The sequence below is a fragment of the Papaver somniferum genome, chromosome 8 (assembly GCF_003573695.1).
Source record: "Papaver somniferum cultivar HN1 chromosome 8, ASM357369v1, whole genome shotgun sequence".
Lineage (NCBI taxonomy): Eukaryota > Viridiplantae > Streptophyta > Magnoliopsida > Ranunculales > Papaveraceae > Papaver > Papaver somniferum.
In genome coordinates, this window is record NC_039365.1 from 16,572,109 (window position 1) to 16,589,654 (window position 17,546).

The 17,546-nt window shown below is 36.0% G+C and overlaps 2 protein-coding genes and 1 long non-coding RNA gene across 3 annotated transcripts; 2 read left to right on the forward strand and 1 right to left on the reverse strand.

The window, feature by feature from the left end:
• The first annotated feature begins 6,387 nt into the window (after positions 1–6,387).
• Positions 6,388–8,242, forward strand: LOC113304393. The gene is made up of 2 exons (XR_003338172.1): positions 6,388–7,577; positions 7,707–8,242. It is a non-coding gene; the product is annotated as an uncharacterized LOC113304393 (long non-coding RNA).
• A 902-nt stretch (positions 8,243–9,144) lies between these two features.
• Positions 9,145–9,985, forward strand: LOC113302717 (putative gamma-glutamylcyclotransferase At3g02910). The gene has a single exon (XM_026551663.1). It carries the CDS (start codon positions 9,266–9,268, stop codon positions 9,821–9,823), a length of 558 nt encoding a protein of 185 aa, XP_026407448.1. The 5' UTR covers positions 9,145–9,265; the 3' UTR covers positions 9,824–9,985.
• Positions 9,986–13,143: 3,158 nt separating this feature from the next.
• LOC113304394 (F-box protein PP2-A12-like) lies at positions 13,144–16,061 on the reverse strand. Its single transcript, XM_026553496.1, has 3 exons — positions 15,023–16,061; positions 14,808–14,926; positions 13,144–13,857 (listed from the first exon to the last, which is right to left on the reverse strand). Exons 1-3 carry the CDS (start codon positions 15,350–15,352, stop codon positions 13,440–13,442), a joined length of 867 nt encoding a protein of 288 aa, XP_026409281.1. The 5' UTR covers positions 15,353–16,061; the 3' UTR covers positions 13,144–13,439.
• Between the last annotated feature and the right edge of the window lie 1,485 nt (positions 16,062–17,546).

Genomic DNA, 17,546 nt, shown 5'->3' on the forward strand with positions numbered 1-17,546 from the left:
TTCACCTCTATCATCTCCACAAGCTGCGACGAGTTCACCAGCTGCATCAGGAATACATGGCATGCCACGTTGTTCATTACTGAACTTCGAGGGTCAAGTGGTTGCAACTGGTAACATCTGTACTGGTGGTTTAGGAGAAATAATTCACGGAGATCCTGTACCCTTACATCTTGCCAAGGTGTGTATCGATACTATTTCTAAGCCAGATGCAATAACTGTGAGTGCCAACAAGTATGCAGCGACCTTCAAAGACGTTGGAATTGAAGGATATGTGCTTCATCCAAAGATGTGCCTCTCAAGTTACGACACACCATCTCTTTCTTTTTGATGTGTCAACCTTTTTGGGCATCGCGTAGTATCTGCCTCAACTCATATGGTTCTTTTTGGTCTTTTTATGCAGTTCAAACTTTTTTACGTATGCTCTTATGCAGTGGTGCATAACAAGTTTTTAGGCTTATTTTCCCCTTTTTTTTCCAGTTCACACTTTTGTATGTATGCTGACTGATACGCATACGCTTATGCAGTTGTGCATAAGAATAGATTTACTTGAAGCAACTTCTGCAGTGCTGCATAACAAGTATTTAGGCTTATTTTCCCTTTTTTTTTCAGTTCACACTTTTGTATGTATGCTGACTCATACGCATACTCTTATGCAGTTGTGCATAAGAATAGCTTTACTTGAAGCAACTTTTTTTGTCCGATGTAACTTTTTCCTGAAATATGTGAACACAAACCGGCTTATGAATGGATATGCACTTTCAGTTCATCATTTATTTGTATATGTGTGGGTGGATTTTGTTCTGTTATATGTGAATGCACAGGGGACTTCTCGCAAGGTCAGCTGAAGCAGCAGTATCCAGCCGGGGAAATATCAATCTCTGGTAAGTACTTCACTTGGTTATATTTGTACTATAAAGTTTAAGAGGCGTGGTTTCTGACCTTCAATTTATACTTGCGAGGTATTATGCTGGTGGGAAGTGAACTACAGCTGGATTGGCATCAACTTGTGTACCTGCTAGAATACCGGGTAAGTACTTAACTTGTATATTTCTAGATTTCATGTTTCTTACGGGACTTTTGTTTGTTGCGCGTGCGAGAGAGCTTATGGACTTTGGTTTGTTTCAGGACCAATTGCAATGATGGCCTGGATCACTGGTTGCAGTTTCAGTTGAAGCTCTTGATGACTAAATCATGGGCTTGTTCTTATTACAAAACCACAGTAAGTATTTCTCATTGTTCTTCTCCCCAATTTATATTTTTTTGAAGTTTTTTCTGCTTTTAACATAGGTTGGTATATATGCTTAGGAAGTTTAAACTTAGCAGATACTTTTCATCTATAACTTTATGCATGGATTTCGAACTTGAAGTCTTAAAATTTGCAGCTTCAAGTTGGTTTATCAGCTCTAGCTGTGAATATAGAAAATTTGCAGTAAGTTTCTATGTACAGTCTAAGTTATATAAATTTGTGAACATAGGAATTTCTATGAACTGATACTTATGGGAATTTGTATACATTCCCCTACTATTTGATACTTAGAATAATTTAAGTTGTATTTTGTATGAATCCTTTGTATGAATCCATTTGAATGTGATTAGAATTGATTGAATGGACATGAATTTGATTGAAAAAAAAATAATGTTGATTGTGAAGGATAAATGAAAGGTGTATGCAGGTGGTTATTTTGAATTCCGGCGTATTCCGGCCGAGAATGAGCTGCCGGTCAACCTTGACCTGGTCAAAATTGGTCATTGCTGACTGATTTTGACCAGGTCAAGGTTGACCGGCAGTAATTTTTTTACTGTTGCAAAAAATTCGTAACGGCTTCAGCTTGTTACAACGTTCTGTTACTAAATAAATTCGTAACGGCTCTCGCATGTTACGACAGTGCCACGTAGTAACGGCTCTTCGCTGTTACAAGCGCCGTTACAAAAAAATCGTAACGGCTGCTGGGCCGTTACAAAAAAATTGTAGCACCCCTTTTCGTAACGGTCCGGAACAGTTACAACCCCGATTCGTAACGCTCAATAACCGTTTCGAATCGGAAAAAATGGTGAGTGTAAATATTATGTGGTAACTCATACGTGTCTAAGTCCTTATTCCTTGAACCAAAGTACGCGTACTAATGTGCTCAGGAAAACCAGAACTAGAGTCCGCGTACTGTCGGAAGTTCACATTCCGTGACTTTCTGCTAGAGTTTGTGAATTGAAAACAAACTTATGCCGGGTATTTAAGTCCGCGTACCAGTATGCGTACTTAAGTTGGTTATTTTCTAAAAACAAATATTCATGAAACTTAAACTTATATAAACTAAGGAATGCAAGTTTGCAAACCGTGGCTATAAAGTTCATGAATCTATTCGAGTGAATCAAATCGTTTTTGCTTCGATTGTGTCTTGTATACTTCTATAAGACAAGACAAGACACAATCGAAGTATACAAGATCTTATACTTCGATTATGTCTTGTCTTGTCTTATAAAAGTATAAAATCCCAGACCGATACTACTTTTCTTGTAATTGTGTGATCTAATCTTGTTGTTTCTATCTTATTAAGTACAATCGTAAGATTGGCTTGAGATTGATTTCTCTGATAGGAAAGATATAAAAGAAGTCACAAACATCTTCGTCTCATCGTTTGTGATTCCACAATATCTTCTTTCGCTAGTCGATTAAGATTATTGTGAGGTGATTGATAATTCTAGGATGTTCTTCGGGAATATAAGTCCGGGTTATCAATTGGTTCCTGTTCACCTTGATTTATCAAAAGATGGAACAAAAACTCGTAGGTATTTCTGTGGGAGACAGATTTATCTATTACGTAGAATTTTTTGTGTGATACAGATTTGTTTATTAAAGTCTTCGACTTTGGGCCGTAGCATACTCTTAGTTGTGGGTGAGATCATCTAAAGAAATCAAATGTGTAGCATCCTGCTGGGGTCAGAGACCTAAGGAGCGCAACTGTACCTTGAATCAGTGTGAGATTGATTGGGGTTCAACTACAGTCCAGACTGAAGTTAGTTTGTAGTAGGCTAGTGTCTGTAGCGTCTTAATACAGTGTGTGGTCAATCTGGACGAGGTCCCGGGGTTTTTCTGCATTTTCGGTTTCCTCGTTAACAAAACTTTTGGTGTCTTTGTTATTTCTTTTCCGCATTGTATTTTGTTATATAATTGAAATATCACAGGTTGTGCGTTAAATCAATCAATTGGGAAATCCAACCTTTGGTTGTTGATTGAAATTGATTGATCCTTGAACATTGGTCTTTGGTACCGCTCCAGTGATTTCTCTTGTATTCAATTAGACTCGCAGATTTATATTTTCTTGAGTAAGTATTGAATCGAGAAAGTGAGATATAACTTTTTGATATATTTTTATTAATATTGAGTCTGGATGTCTAGTTGATTCTCTTAAAATTATATTGGAGCTAGTTAATACAGATTGTTAATCGAAATATTGGGTGTGGTTGTTAGACCCCCGCTTTTTCAGAAAACATGATTGAAAGAAGGGGCTTTATATAAAAAACTGGAAAGGTATGTGTAAAAATAAACAGAAGGGTGGCAATGGTCTAAAAGATCTCACAAATTTCAACTTGTCTACAATAGCCAGAAATGGATGGGGACTTTTCGATCAACCTAATTCTATGTGCTCTAAACCACGAAGGCTAAATACTTTCCTAAAATAAACCCCTTCCATGCCACTTGTAACGACAGGTCCTCTTGGGCTTGGAAGGGATTATTCAAAGAATTGATGTTGATTAAAGATAATAACATGTGGGAAATTGGGGATGGAAAAAGTGTTCTTATCTTGAATGATAAATGGATCCCTGATCTAGAAGGTCATCCCATCTCTCTCTCTCTATGGGGATGGCAGGGAGAGTGGTTTTAGTCTAGCTGCTGATCTTTAACTGACTCTGGATGGAATGTTCAAACTCTAAATCTTCTATTTGATTGGAATATATGGTGAGTCGAATTTTCACCGTTCATCCTCATAGAAGGAAAAATGATATTCTTAGATGGTTGGACAACCCTCAAGGGATATTCACAAGTAAATCTCTGTATGATATCCTTGACAAGAAAAATCTTCAACAAAATGATACTTTGGCAGGAAAAATATAGAACATGGATGTTATTCCAAGGATCAATTTCTTCATCCGGAAAATACAACAAAACATTCTACCTCTTAGTGGGTATATTTATAAATACTTTTCCCATATCAATCATATTTGTGTATGGAACACGTTTTAATGCAGTGCAATTTCACTAAGGTTGTTTGGGCTCATTTCTCTTTAAACTTGAATGTATCAGTTTTAAATTTTAACACCCTATCAGATTGGTGCTTCTCTTGGTTCTCAAACACCAACCCCAAACCCCATGGGGCGATTGGGAAAACATATGTGTTACTCTATGTTGGGTCCTTCCGGGGAAACAATTGGAAAGAAAACTAGAGGAGTCACGACTCATAGGAAAGAAAAAGGAGACTGCATTGCATCTCAAGAATCTCTAGAATGGGCGTCCATTTTGAATTGCAGAATTTTCAATCTTTCGGGTACTAATAAGAACCTAACTATCACACTATAAGGAGGAAGATGAAATACTAACTGGAAGACAAACTTCAATGTTGATTACCTACTGTCTTATTTAAATTATTTTGAAAATATCATATGTAAGGACATTCAGTACGGTAACTCTACAGATTTCAGACATCTATCTTTGATTGGTAGCAGAAACCTAAGTCCTTAAATTTGGGAGGCACCAACCCTCTGTTCGATTCTATTAAATTAGTAATATATTTCTATTTTTTTCTATAAGAAAATGAAAAAAAAACATTAATATTTCCCACAGAAGTATCGCTACAAACAAACGAATACGTTATATATCACTGCGTGGTATACTATAGTATGACCACACGTCACTCCTTTACTCTATACCTCCAAAACAAACAAAATATTAGGTTGTAGTTGGCCCCGTAAGTTGTTATTTTAATATCACCACCACCACTCACTTCTATTCATTTCTTGAGAATCAAGATTTCTCTTTTCTTTTTCTCCAGAAGAGAATAAAAACTAGAGAAATTTGGAGGTAGTGAGATAGAAGAAGTAAGATGGGTATTCAGGAGAAGAAACATTTATTTTTTACATATGGAACTCTGAAAAGGGTTTTCCAAATCATGTTTTATTAGAAAATATGATAAGATCACTTGGTGCTGAGTATTTAGGGAGTTATAAGTCAAAAAAACATATACCCATTAGTCAGTGGTCCATATAAAGTTCCATTTATGTTGAATTTTTATGATTCAGGTAATCAAATTCTGAGTGATTGTATTTTGTTTCAAAATTTGGGTTAGATCGAATAGATGAATTAGAAGGGATTAGTAATGGGCATTACGAAAGACTTCCTATTCAGATTGTTTCTGTTGCTGAAGAAGATGAAGAAGAATCAGGATCAGGTGGATCGATTATTAAAGTTGTGGCTTATTACGGACATAGGAATTACGTTGAAGAATATATTATCTGGTTTTGAGAGAGATATCTCTCTCATCTACTATTTAGTTTTGAGAGAAATGTTGCGTGACAACATCTCAACAATTAATCAAACCCTTGCACTTTAGAAAGTAGGATTGGTTGACGTACTTTCTATGACATTTCAAAAATATCTCAATCCGGTGGTGGAGCAAGCCTATGGAAAAGGTGGGCAATTATTTGCCCAGATCAAATGGCGCTCAAGCCCGTTCTATGGTAAGTTTTTAAAATTTGGACCTTTTGGCCTTTGGTTTCCTATCCACTTTCGGGAAAAGGATTCCTTTTACCTAGAAGGCTAGAACCTCTTCCTTGCGATCGTTGCTCCGACCTGTAATCTCATAAATTTGTGGTATATACATATCCGTATCAATCTTTCTATGGGAAAGGACTATGTTTCTTAGTTGGGTTACAATCTGGAAAAAAATTTGGTTTGTTTTCTAAATCAAATTTCATTATATATGTGGAAGAATATATTGGCGAGTTATGCTAAATCTTATTCAGAAATGCAAATGCCTCTTATTGGAAATAATTATGGTTTGGGATATTTTTACTCCGACTCTAAATAAGATGAGCAAATAGATGTCGTCGAATGCTCATTTCATGACATAAATAAGGATTTCTAAAAGGACTTTTTTTGGGGGAGCTTCTTGAGCATAAGACTTGTGTCTCGAACTTTTGATTTGGAGTTTCTTAATTACTTTTTTGAGAGTTTGCTTTATTTTTCTTCATTTTCTTGTTATTTTTTTCTTCTAACTTTAATGTCACTCCCCCTAACGTCTTTGTTTTTTAATGAAAATTATCAAGAAAACCTTTCTAGAGTTCGCTGGAGAATATTTCAAAGTGCCTGAAAATTGGACTAGGAGTAAACATCATTAATAGAATGTGGTGCAAGTGTGTGAGTGAATGTGTGGGTGTAGTGCAAGTGTGTGCGACACACATGAGAATTCTAAGAAAGAAATAGTCGAGTTTGTTATATATTCTCGTGTCTGTCCTGTACACAGAATTTATCTTTCTTTATATCAATTCATTGATCAAACCGTATTCAATAATCATGTAGACATTCAATTCATTTGAATGTTATCATGGTATCGGACTCAGAAATCATGAATTTCTGAGGGTATCGATCCATAGATTCCACCATTCTTCGTCTCTGATTCATCTTCAAGAAGATTTGTTCCTCAATTTGATAAGGTTTTCTAAGAAGTAAAGATTTACAGGAATTGGTGAGGGTTTGGATTTGATCCTGATGCTTACTGCAACCTCGTCAATTAGAATTAAGCATGTATTTTGGATCTAAAATTCAGTTTTAGGGTTTGAGCTCTTGGTTATTTCAATTTCTTGTTGGTGTATGGACTGAAATCTCTTACCTCATCAACTATCATCTGAATCTCGGCTGGTAATCTCCAAATTCATGTTTAGATTACTTTAGATTTGATCTCATGTGTTCAAATTCTACATCACTTTCTCAACAAAATTCAATTTCGTCTTCAGAATTTTTTTTCATCGTAACTTTGTTGGATTTAACCTAGTTTTTTAATCAAGATCTACTAATATTGATTCATGAATCTAGTTGGTCTGAGAATGCCTATTTTTGCTACTATTGTTAGTTAGGAAGAAGCTTAATTTTGTCCACCGGGTAGTGGAGAGAATTTCTCCTTAAATTCAGTAGGACATTGAGTTTGACAACCTCAATGTTCCTTGATATGGTCCTCACTGCGGTGTTGAAGTATTTTGTGCGTGTAATGATGGAACTGAGGATGTTGTTATGGGATTGAAATTGATGAGATATATAAGTACAGGTTGAAGTTCTTTTTAATGAGTCTACATTCAATTCTGATGTAGCATGGTTTAGTTATCTTTTACTTTCCTATTTGTTATTTTGTGTGATTGAATAATATTAGGTCCAGCTGAGAATGGTAATTAGAGATGGAGTTTTTCAATGATGGATCAGTTGGCAGGTGCTTCTATTGAGATGCTTTTATGTGAGCTTTGTCATGAGCTGTGTGTGTTGCCCTATTCCTTTACTGCTCATGTTCCTGGCATGCTATGGGTGTTCTCTACTGGTACTACTACAAAAACCAAGCTTCATTGCAGCTGAGTTTCTTGTTCGAGACACCTTGTTATACTAACTACTGCCTCATGTTGTTGGGTGCAAGACCAGAAATATCTTTACCTACTTCTTGTGTTTTCAGATTGGCATATCGCAATGAATGCAGAATACCAAGACTACTCAGTGCTTCTGCTGGATTGTTACGAGAGGAAGGACTGGATAGTTATGACAACTTCAGTTGCTTTCATCTCTTTATGTGAACTACTGCTGCAACAATTACTCTTGCAACATAAGATGCTGAACTACCTTATCCGTTTTACTTCACCAACTGACACTACTATTGCTAGGTGTCGCCACTGCTCCATATGGTCTTTTTAGAATATGTGTGTGAGTGAATGTGTGTGCAAGATCAAGAAGCCTCTTCAAGCCCCCTTGAGCTTGAGGGAGGGTAATAGAATGTGGTGCAAATGTGTGAGTGAATGTGTGTGGTGTAGTGCAAGTGTGTGCGACACACATGAGAAATCTAAGAGAGAAAGAGTCGAGTCTGCTATATATTCTCATGACTGTCCTGTACACAGAATTTATCTTTCTTTATATCAATTCATTGGTCAAACCGTATTCAGTAGTCATGTAGACATTCAATTCATTTTAATGTTATCAACCATACATTTGCAACGAGGTTATTCTCTTGATTAAGCAAGATAATTTATTTATTTTTGAACCATATTAAGCAAGATCCTAGTTAGTAATTCGGGATTCGGCAAACGTACGGAACGGCAAACGTACGAGTATTATACGGTTTTGTAAAACCCAAATTCGGTCCAAAATTCGGTCAACGGAACGTGATTTGTCAGTAATTCGGAACGACATACGTACGTGTATAATTCGATTTATAAATGTGAGTTCGGATCTGAAAATTCGGTATTTATATATAATAAATAATTAGTATTTATAAGGTCATACACTAATTTTTATGCATACACGTGAGTTATTTAAAGAAAAAAATAAACTTAATATGATGATATTAATAATATATACAACATTAGTCATCAAAGAGGACGTGGTATAGTGGTTTAGATCTCTCTCACCTTCACCTTCAAATCTCTTCTGTCATTTTTGTTTCATAAAAATTACAACAACGTCTAATATTGGGCCGTGTATGCTTGGGAGGCAGTAACGCCCAAAAAAATAGGGCCTTTAAAAACATTAAAGCTAAAGAAATTCTGGCGAATTAAACGGACGTATCATTCGGGATACGTAAAGTTCGTGAGCGATTCACGAATAATCCGGGAATACCACATAATACGCGTCTTGGGTTCGGAGTTGCAAACATACGCGAATAAAACGGTAAAATTCGCGATACGGAATGATTCGTGAATCATTGGCGAACTTACTAACTAGGAGCAAGATATGATCTAATGGAGTGAAGAACACTTTTCATCATTATGCTAAAAATATCGCAACAAACAAACGGTATATATAACCACGTGTTATCCTATGATACGATCACACGGCACTCATTTCCCCTATATCTACGTCAAACATCACTCCAGAAAGATGGCCCGCATAATGTGTTCTAATTCTACTTAATTAAAGGATCACCCACCACCACTCACCACTATTCCTAGAGAATCAAGATTCCTATTCTTCTTCTTCCCCAGAAACTAGCGATACACAGAGATTTTGAGTGAGATTGAAGTGATGGGTGTTGAGGAGAAGAAATTTCTAGTTTTTACATACGGAACCCTGAAAAAGGGTTTTCCAAATCATGTTTTATTAGAAGATTTGATAAAATCAGGTGATGCTGAATATCTAGGGATTTACAAATCAAAAAACAAATACCCATTGGTTTGTGGTCCGTACAAAGTTCCATTTCTATTGAATTTTCCCGATTCGGGTAATCGGATTTTTGGAGAATTGTATTCTGTTTCGAAATTGGGTTTAAATCGAATGGATGAATTAGAAGGGATTAATAATGGGCATTACGAAAGACTTCCTATTCAGATTGTTTCTGCTGCTGCTGAAGATGAAGAAGAAGAATCAGGATCAGGAGGATCGATTGTTGAATCTGTGGCTTATTATGGACATCGGAATTACGCTGAAGAATTATGGAAAAGAAATGGACAGAAAGGGTTTTCAAAGTATTCTGAGGAGGAAGCTAAAGGTTATATTAGGAGAAAAGATAGGCCTAAAAATGTTACTTTTATTCAACATATTAATCTTTTTATTTCTGATTCTTCATCTTCTGATTCAAATTGAAACCATGTTTTTTTTCCTTTATAATTTCTGTTTCTCATTGTCACTATGATGATTAAGTATTTGTGTAATGTAATTAGGGGTTGCTTATTGCAGATTTAGAAAAAAACATGTCATTATTAACTTCTTTGAATAATCTGAAATCTGAATTTAGAATTTATCTTACACTTGTCAGGAATGTAATTCTGAGAATTTCACCACCTGTTGCCTTGCAGTTTAGACAGTAGTAAAAGCTATTGTCTTTCAGTGTGGATATTCAGTGTCCATATATTTACTTCAATTGGATCCATCTTGGATAGAGTTATGCCATTTGATATACCTGTTAGCTGGTAGGTTGTGTAGGAGTGTCATCAGATTGTTAAGATTGTTCTGTCGGGTTGGAAATTGTGACTTTATATGCACTGTCCTTGTGCAGGCCCCTTTGTATGATGTAGCTGCATCAATGGGTACTTGTATTTGCTGGTTGTCCTTGTGCAGGCCCCTTTGTATGATGTAGCTGCATCAATAGGTACTTGTATTTGCTGGTTATCCTTGTGCAGGCCCCTTTGTATGATGTTGCTGCATCAATAGGTACTTGTATTCGGTGGTTTTGTTTCCGTTCACTTTTTTTACTGAACATATACTTTGTTACAGCCGAGACTAGGGTAGGTCCAGAAGTTAGTTGCAATCAAAATTCTTTTGTAACAGTGATTAGTTTATGTTGGACACTTCAGAGTGAGTTATGATTCAAGTTCTTGCACATGTTATGGTTTCTAGTTTGGGATCTAATGTTTCTGCGGTGAACACGTTTATACACTTGTTTGGTAGTTGTGTGGTGATGTATAGATTGCTTACTGTGTTTTCTATCGGGTGAATGAACACGACATAATATCATGGAACTCATTCAGATTTGCATAAACCCAGATTGGGCTTTGTGAGGAATCACTAGGAATTTTCCAGCAAATGTATCTAGCTAACTTGAATCCAAATTCTACAGCACTGTCTTGTTTGGTTTGCAGCAGCGGTGCAGATTTTCTTAGATGGGGAATGGGAAGCCATGGTTTAATTGTTAAATTCGGATTGGATTCAATTGTTTATGTTGCCATACTCTTATTACTCTGTATTCTGAGTCTGGAAGGTTTGGAAGATTCGAAGTTTTTGTTTCTTGAAATGTCTGACAGGGATTTGATTTCATGGCTCTCAGTGATGGCTTCCAGCATTCAAAATGGTCACCATGGGGATGCACTAGAACTTTGGTTGAGGTGCTAAGAACTAGCAAAATAACTTTTGCTAGTGCTTTAGCTGCATGTCAGTCCCCAAATCTCTGTTCAAAAATGTCATTGCGTTATTATCCGGACAGGCTTTCATGAGAATTTGCTTATTGGTAATACTCAAGTAACCATGTTTGGAAAATGCGGAATGATAATAGCAGGTGAACGAATTGTTCATATCATGCCAGAGGGAATTGAGGTTACATGGAATGCACTCATGTGTACCCAAAATGTGGTGATTTCACTTCTGAGTAATTTACCTTGGACGAGTTTGCTAGTAAAACTGCTGTGTTGTGGAATGTTATGATTGCTACTAATTCTCATCAACGCAATGGTGAAGAGGCTTTCAAACTATGTGTGAAAATGCATCATTCTGGAGTCAAGTTTGATCATTTGAGCTTCTCTGGAGGACTTGCTGCTAGTTCAAACTTGGTAACATTGGTGGAGGGGCCAACAGATTCACAGCTTAATTATGAACCTTGGTTTTGGTTCAGACCTGCCATTGCAAATGCAGCCATGGGACATGTATTGAAAATGTTGTGGTACTGTCGATGTACTGAAAATACTTGCTGAACCACCCAATCGATCAAAGTTATCATGTAATATGGGAGAGTGGCAATACCAAGTCGTCTTTGTGTCCCTCCTATGTGCCTGTAATCATGAGGCCCACCAATGAATGTCTCAATACTTCTATTGTATGATGTCTGAATTTGGTGTCACACAAGGAATTGAGCATTGTGTTTATATTGTTGATCTCCTTGGCCGGTTAGGGAGACTCAGTGGAGCAGAGAAGTGTATAACATAAATGGCAGCCCCCCCAAATGATCTTATCTGGTGGAGTTTGTCAGAAACCACAATAATCTGGTACTTGAGAAAAATGCTGCTTAGCATCTCCTGGAGTTGGAACCATCAGATGATGCAGCATGCGTTCTTGTATTGGAAGTTTCACCGCGGAGGTAAGTGCTCTTGTGGAGAATCTGGTTATTTCTGCTAACCAGTGCTCACTGCTCAAACTCAAGAAAACGGTCATTATGACTATGAAGTCAATTGTATCATTCTTCGGCTGAATAGCCATTCATTTATGACATCGGTGTTTCATGTATCTGGTAGCCAACAAGACTTGAACGAATGACCTCATATTACTCCATTAGCACCTGGATAAGTTTTGTTATCGTCATTGATAGTAACTTGGAAGAAGACTACATATATACATAAGATATTGCAGTGAACCAATTCATGGCAGAAGTGTGGAAATGCAGGGTACATTGCTTTCAAGCATTCCAATCTTCACCACATATAATATATCTTAGCGTCCACACTACATTTAAGGTATATTCTTTGTTTTTTTTCCCATTATTATATAGACCTAATGTTGATAACATTTGATTAAAATGAGAGGCAATTCCATTTATAATAAAAAGTCCAAGTTATTTTTCAAGTTGTTTAGGTCAATTTGAGTGTTTTGATATTTGTAAGAAAGAGATGGGCTGCCATACTATCTTCAAACCCTAAAAAGTGTTGATATTTTGCTAATCTTGGTCCCACTCTTTGCTGGCTAAATATCTCAGATAATATCTCATCATACTCTCATCATATCAACAAGAAATGTCAAGATAGAGCAATATGGCACGTTTGCAAAGCCACTAGCATTCTACTTGTAGTCCAGGTGCTTCTGAATACAAAAAACCATAAAAACACATCACTTGCTTCGCATATGGCGTGTTCTCGACTCTTCTCTTGCAGTTGGCATCCCCCGCAACAAGTTTGCAGCATATGGTCTGTTTTCAACACTTCTCTTGCAATTGTAATTGGCATTCACCCCAACAGATTTTTAGCGAAGAATGTGCAGGTTCTTATCATGTGTTCGTTACATGTAAATTATTGTAGAACAAAAAAAAATGAAGAAAACTCAATATCTTTAGAGTTGAAGAGAAATTATTCTCAAGACAACATGAAGCACAACGAATCCATTGTCAGAACATAAAAGCTTAAACTTAAAAAATAATTTCTACAGAAGTGTTCCTTAAATTCCTGCAACAGAGTAGCAGTTTTCTGTAGCAATGATGGCGAAAATTCACTCAAAACACATGACCTCTAGCTTTTAAGTAACAAGGTACAGCTACTCAAAAACAGGACCTCTAAATTCAGAGTAGTTGATTGTTACATTGAAGAAAAGTATAGACAGATCAATATACAACAATCCCTTTACAGCTTTATCCAGGAGAAGCCAACAAAAATATGTAAAAAATAACAAGACAGACCAACCAGGGCACACATCTATTTATATCTATATCTCCTATAACATATATTCTCTCTTGCTAAATCCTAAGACCCTAGAAAACAAGGTTAAAATCCGCTTCAAAAATCGGTTACCGTTTTAACCTGTCTCTAAGATCACTTGGGTATATTAACACAGAATCCAAACATAAGCCGCCTTTTGTGTGGGTGCAGTCTATTTGAGTCACTGAGAACTTGATTTTTGTCGGTGTGTTTGGGTTTTCAACAACGAAATCTCCAACGTGGTAATTAACCCAGTTACCTGGTTCATCCAGATAACACTGGGACATCGCGTGTTGGCCATCTGATGTCTGAAGTTGGAATCGAACCGGTTTCAAATCCCATCCGTGGATATGTTCAGGGTTACAAACTCTTCGGCCGAACCTCTTTGCGGCTCTGCCCAACTGAATCCTGTAGAATAGGCTGTAGGTCCCGGCTGGAAAGCAAAGCTCTACTTCTCCATCAACCTCGAACCACCAGATTTGTTGGAGATATGCAATTGAGTTAAACCTATAAAGAACGCAGAAAAAAGAAACCGAGTCAGCTTTTACTCTTACAGCCAATAACGCAACAGATAAATACTAGAAATTATAACTTCATAAGAACTTGAACCACAACTGTATAACAATAAACAGGTTCCTGTCTGTAAGAAAGTTTACACTTAAAAGACCATAGCAATGGCCTGCACCAACTGAACCCAAAAGTAACATCGGTGGACCAAGTAAAACTTGTTTCCTACGCTGAACTAGTTTTATATTTCTTATGTTTGACTGAAACTTGTCATATTTAAATGAAGTACACCTGGAAACAATATTGCTATGACATCATCATCAATCCCTTACCCTAAACTTTAAGATCGGTCCAGACACAGTAGAGGTTGGGTGTCTAATGTTCTACATCTCCCTTATGGAAGTTTACTAAGATTATATCCCCACGGGGACCAACCTCCCTTTGCAGTGGTCCAATAGTACTCAACCCCAAATTGCCCGCAGAAATGAGAGAGATGTAGAAAATGGCTTCTACTAATTTGAGAAGCCTAGGTAAATTCAAAACTAAAGGGGGTGTTATCAATCTAGCGAGTCCCAACTCTTGCCTATGACTTTCCCAAACTGTGCCCACAAAAGTGTCAATTTAAAATATGAATTGAACAAATCAACGATCGCTCAATTTCATATTCTAATTCATAAATCAGATCCACCAATTAATAAACTTGAATGCGAAATCTAAAAAATATCAAACAAATTTGTTAAGCATATCAATCAAATCTATTTACTCATAGAAAAAAGATCTCAATGAACAATCTTAAGCAAAGAATATACTCAGTTATTGTAAATTTTTCTACAAAAACCAGACAAATCGTACGAGTGTAAGCGAATGACAGATCAAAATTTAATTGGAAAAAACAGAATTTAACAACCCAAAATGAAATTTCTCAAGCCAAACAAGAGAAGAATTTATACCTAGATTCCTCAGTTGGTAGGTGTTTCCAATATCTCCTATCATCAATTCCGGTTATTGTTAACGCCTTTGCCGAAATCGACATACAAAGCTGTGCAGTCCTCTTGTCCAACCAAATTTCCTAAAACAATACAAATAAAACCATTAGCAAAACTGCAAATCAAATACCCCCAAATGCTCGAATTTGAAGAACCACATAATCAAATGATAATCTTACCTTAGTCCCATCCCCGAATCGATTAGGCCTGCAAAGCTTTGCATAAATCTCCTTCATACTTAGATTAGCAGGAACTTGACCAAATATTTTCTCCATAAGATACTTATAATTTGAAGGCAATTTTGATTCCCATATAAAATCAGCAGAAGAAGCACCACGAAAAGCTTGATTTAATCTTGCAAGTTTACAAATTTCAGGTGGATCAAGATACACAAGAACAGATGCAACACAGCTTTCAGGCATATCACCGAGACCAACCACCATCATTTTACTTGGTGAAGAACATCCTCCTTCTTCTGCTGCTGCAATACTTGAACTCCCAGCTCCCATCAGAATCAATTTTCACAAAAAATTATCAAAACCCTAATCCCAAATTTATCAAAATCTTGATTCCCAAACCAAATCCTGAATCCTCTATAAACTCCAATTGATCACAACAAGATACCCCCACACCTCAAATTAATCAAATTTCTGAAACCCTTTACCTCAAATTGATCAAGAAAACATTTACCTCTCAAATTGGTCAAATTTCTGAAAATCTTTACCTTAAATAGATCAAAATCTTGACCTCCCAAACCCTCAAATGATCAACAATCCAAAAACCCTTTATTCCAATTGATAAAAAACAAGAAACCCAAGTCTCAAACTATACCACCTTATCTCCAATTCATCAAAAACAAGATACCCAAAGAAGAAACCCAAACCCTAAATTAAAGAATAATAATCTGTAGAGAAGAAAAAAATTGTTCTTTTGGAGAATGGAATGAGAAAAAGGGAAATATACATACTATTAAGCTGAGAATTTAGGAGGAAGGTATTGTCTGTCTGCTACTGCTCCATTTACATAGATTTGTATACATTTGACTCTTTTTATCCCTCTTCTTCTCCTCTGTTTTGTGGGGTTTGTGTTTGTTGTTTTCTTTTGAATGGAGAGATGGAGAGAAATGAATTGTTGGACCAAAAAGACAAGCACTTGTTTTAAACCATTAAAAATGAAACGGGAGACCTTTATTTGACAGCGAAAGAATTTGTTTACTGTGTGTGAAGAGGATGAAGAAGAAGTTTGTGTTGTTCCATCGCCCTTTATCTTCCACCAAACCAACCCATTTAATTATTATAAAAATAGAAATTAAAAATTTATTAGATTTTTTTCTATTTTTAAGATTTTAGTATTTATTAATTTTTGGATAAAATATATTAATACAGTTCCTAAGATGACCTTGAAACTTGTTGTTGCAAGTTGGGTACGGATAAGATGCGTTGTTGGGGAGATGGTGGTAAATTGGTAATGTCAGTTCAGGTGTGCTGCTAACAGTATTTTGATCCAGTAACGGAAAATGGGTCATTTGTCCAAATATTTTTAAATCACAGTTCAAATGGACGAGTAAAAAATAGTTTGGGTGAAATGGCCAAAAAAAAAAATATTAAAGATGAAACTGGTGGTTCATCCTATCTTAAATTTAAAAAATAGCAAGGATGATGAAAGTGGATACATCCTGTGTAAATTAAAAATAAGAAAAAATATTTGAAAATGGGTATGATGAAACTGGTTACATCCTGCTTATTTTTACATTTTTGTCCATTTAAATAGTATCAAAATCTAACTGTCCATTTCACCCAGGAATTGTTGATTTTGGTCTTTTTAACCAATTTTGTGATCCAGAAAAGTGTGGAAGACCTTGATGAGATCCTAAATAGATAAAAAATGACTGAAAACACGTCACTTGGTAGTTATTTTGTTAATTAATAAGTTTGATAACTAATTTATAAAAATTAATATGTTTGTAAAAATTAATATGTTTCAAGCTTGATCACTTATAATTAGCTTGTATTTGGAAGCCTTTGCATAAAGAAAAATCCAGAAGAAAATGATTGGGGAAATTTTCGACATGTGTGTTGGAATTGGCTGTAAATATTTATTATCCTAAATAGTTGGTTAGATTTATTAAATTTTTGTTTTTAGTAAGTCTTAACGTGAAAGAATTTCATCTTCCAAGTTCCATGATACCTCAATATTTTTTGAATAAATCATAGGAGTCCAAGTCTAAGCGTGGAATGTAAAATGGATTCGAAAACATCAATCTAAATTACATTGAACGTCATTTTAAATTGAGTTCAAGAAATGATTAAAATTTAGAAACAAAATCAACCGTAAAATTGACCATAATCAGAACACATAACGCAATTCAGATAGCATTTTAGTTCAGATTTCAAGCTATCTTTCATGAAACCTTAGAACGGGAAAAAAAATGTGAATAACTCCATCTTAAAGGTTGCTGGACTTGGATATTCCTGGTATTTTCCATGGAACAGTCTGGATTCTATATTGCTGTTAAACAATGTCGGAAAGTTACACGATTTGTACGACAACTGTGGAAAGCGATAACAATAATTAATTGTTTGTTAGAGTTACTAGGTTTATAGTGAAATGCATTTTGTCTACCTAACCAACGATGACAGTTCCGGTGTCTCTGATAGGCAACTATTTTGGATACGAAACACATAATGCCGACTAGCTAGAATC

What these genes read in the sequence shown, in the direction of transcription:
- LOC113302717 (XM_026551663.1), top strand. Translation starts at nt 9,266, where the DNA reads ATGGGTGTTGAGGAGAAGAAATTTCTAGTTTTTACATACGGAACCCTG.
- LOC113304394 (XM_026553496.1), bottom strand. Translation starts at nt 15,352, where the DNA reads ATGGGAGCTGGGAGTTCAAGTATTGCAGCAGCAGAAGAAGGAGGATGT. An exon ending in GATTCGGGGATGGGACTAAG is followed by an intron (nt 14,927 to 15,022) that starts GTAAGATTATCA and finishes GTATTGTTTTAG; the next exon opens with GAAATTTGGTTGGACAAGAG. An exon ending in CTACCAACTGAGGAATCTAG is followed by an intron (nt 13,858 to 14,807) that starts GTATAAATTCTT and finishes CGTTCTTTATAG; the next exon opens with GTTTAACTCAATTGCATATC.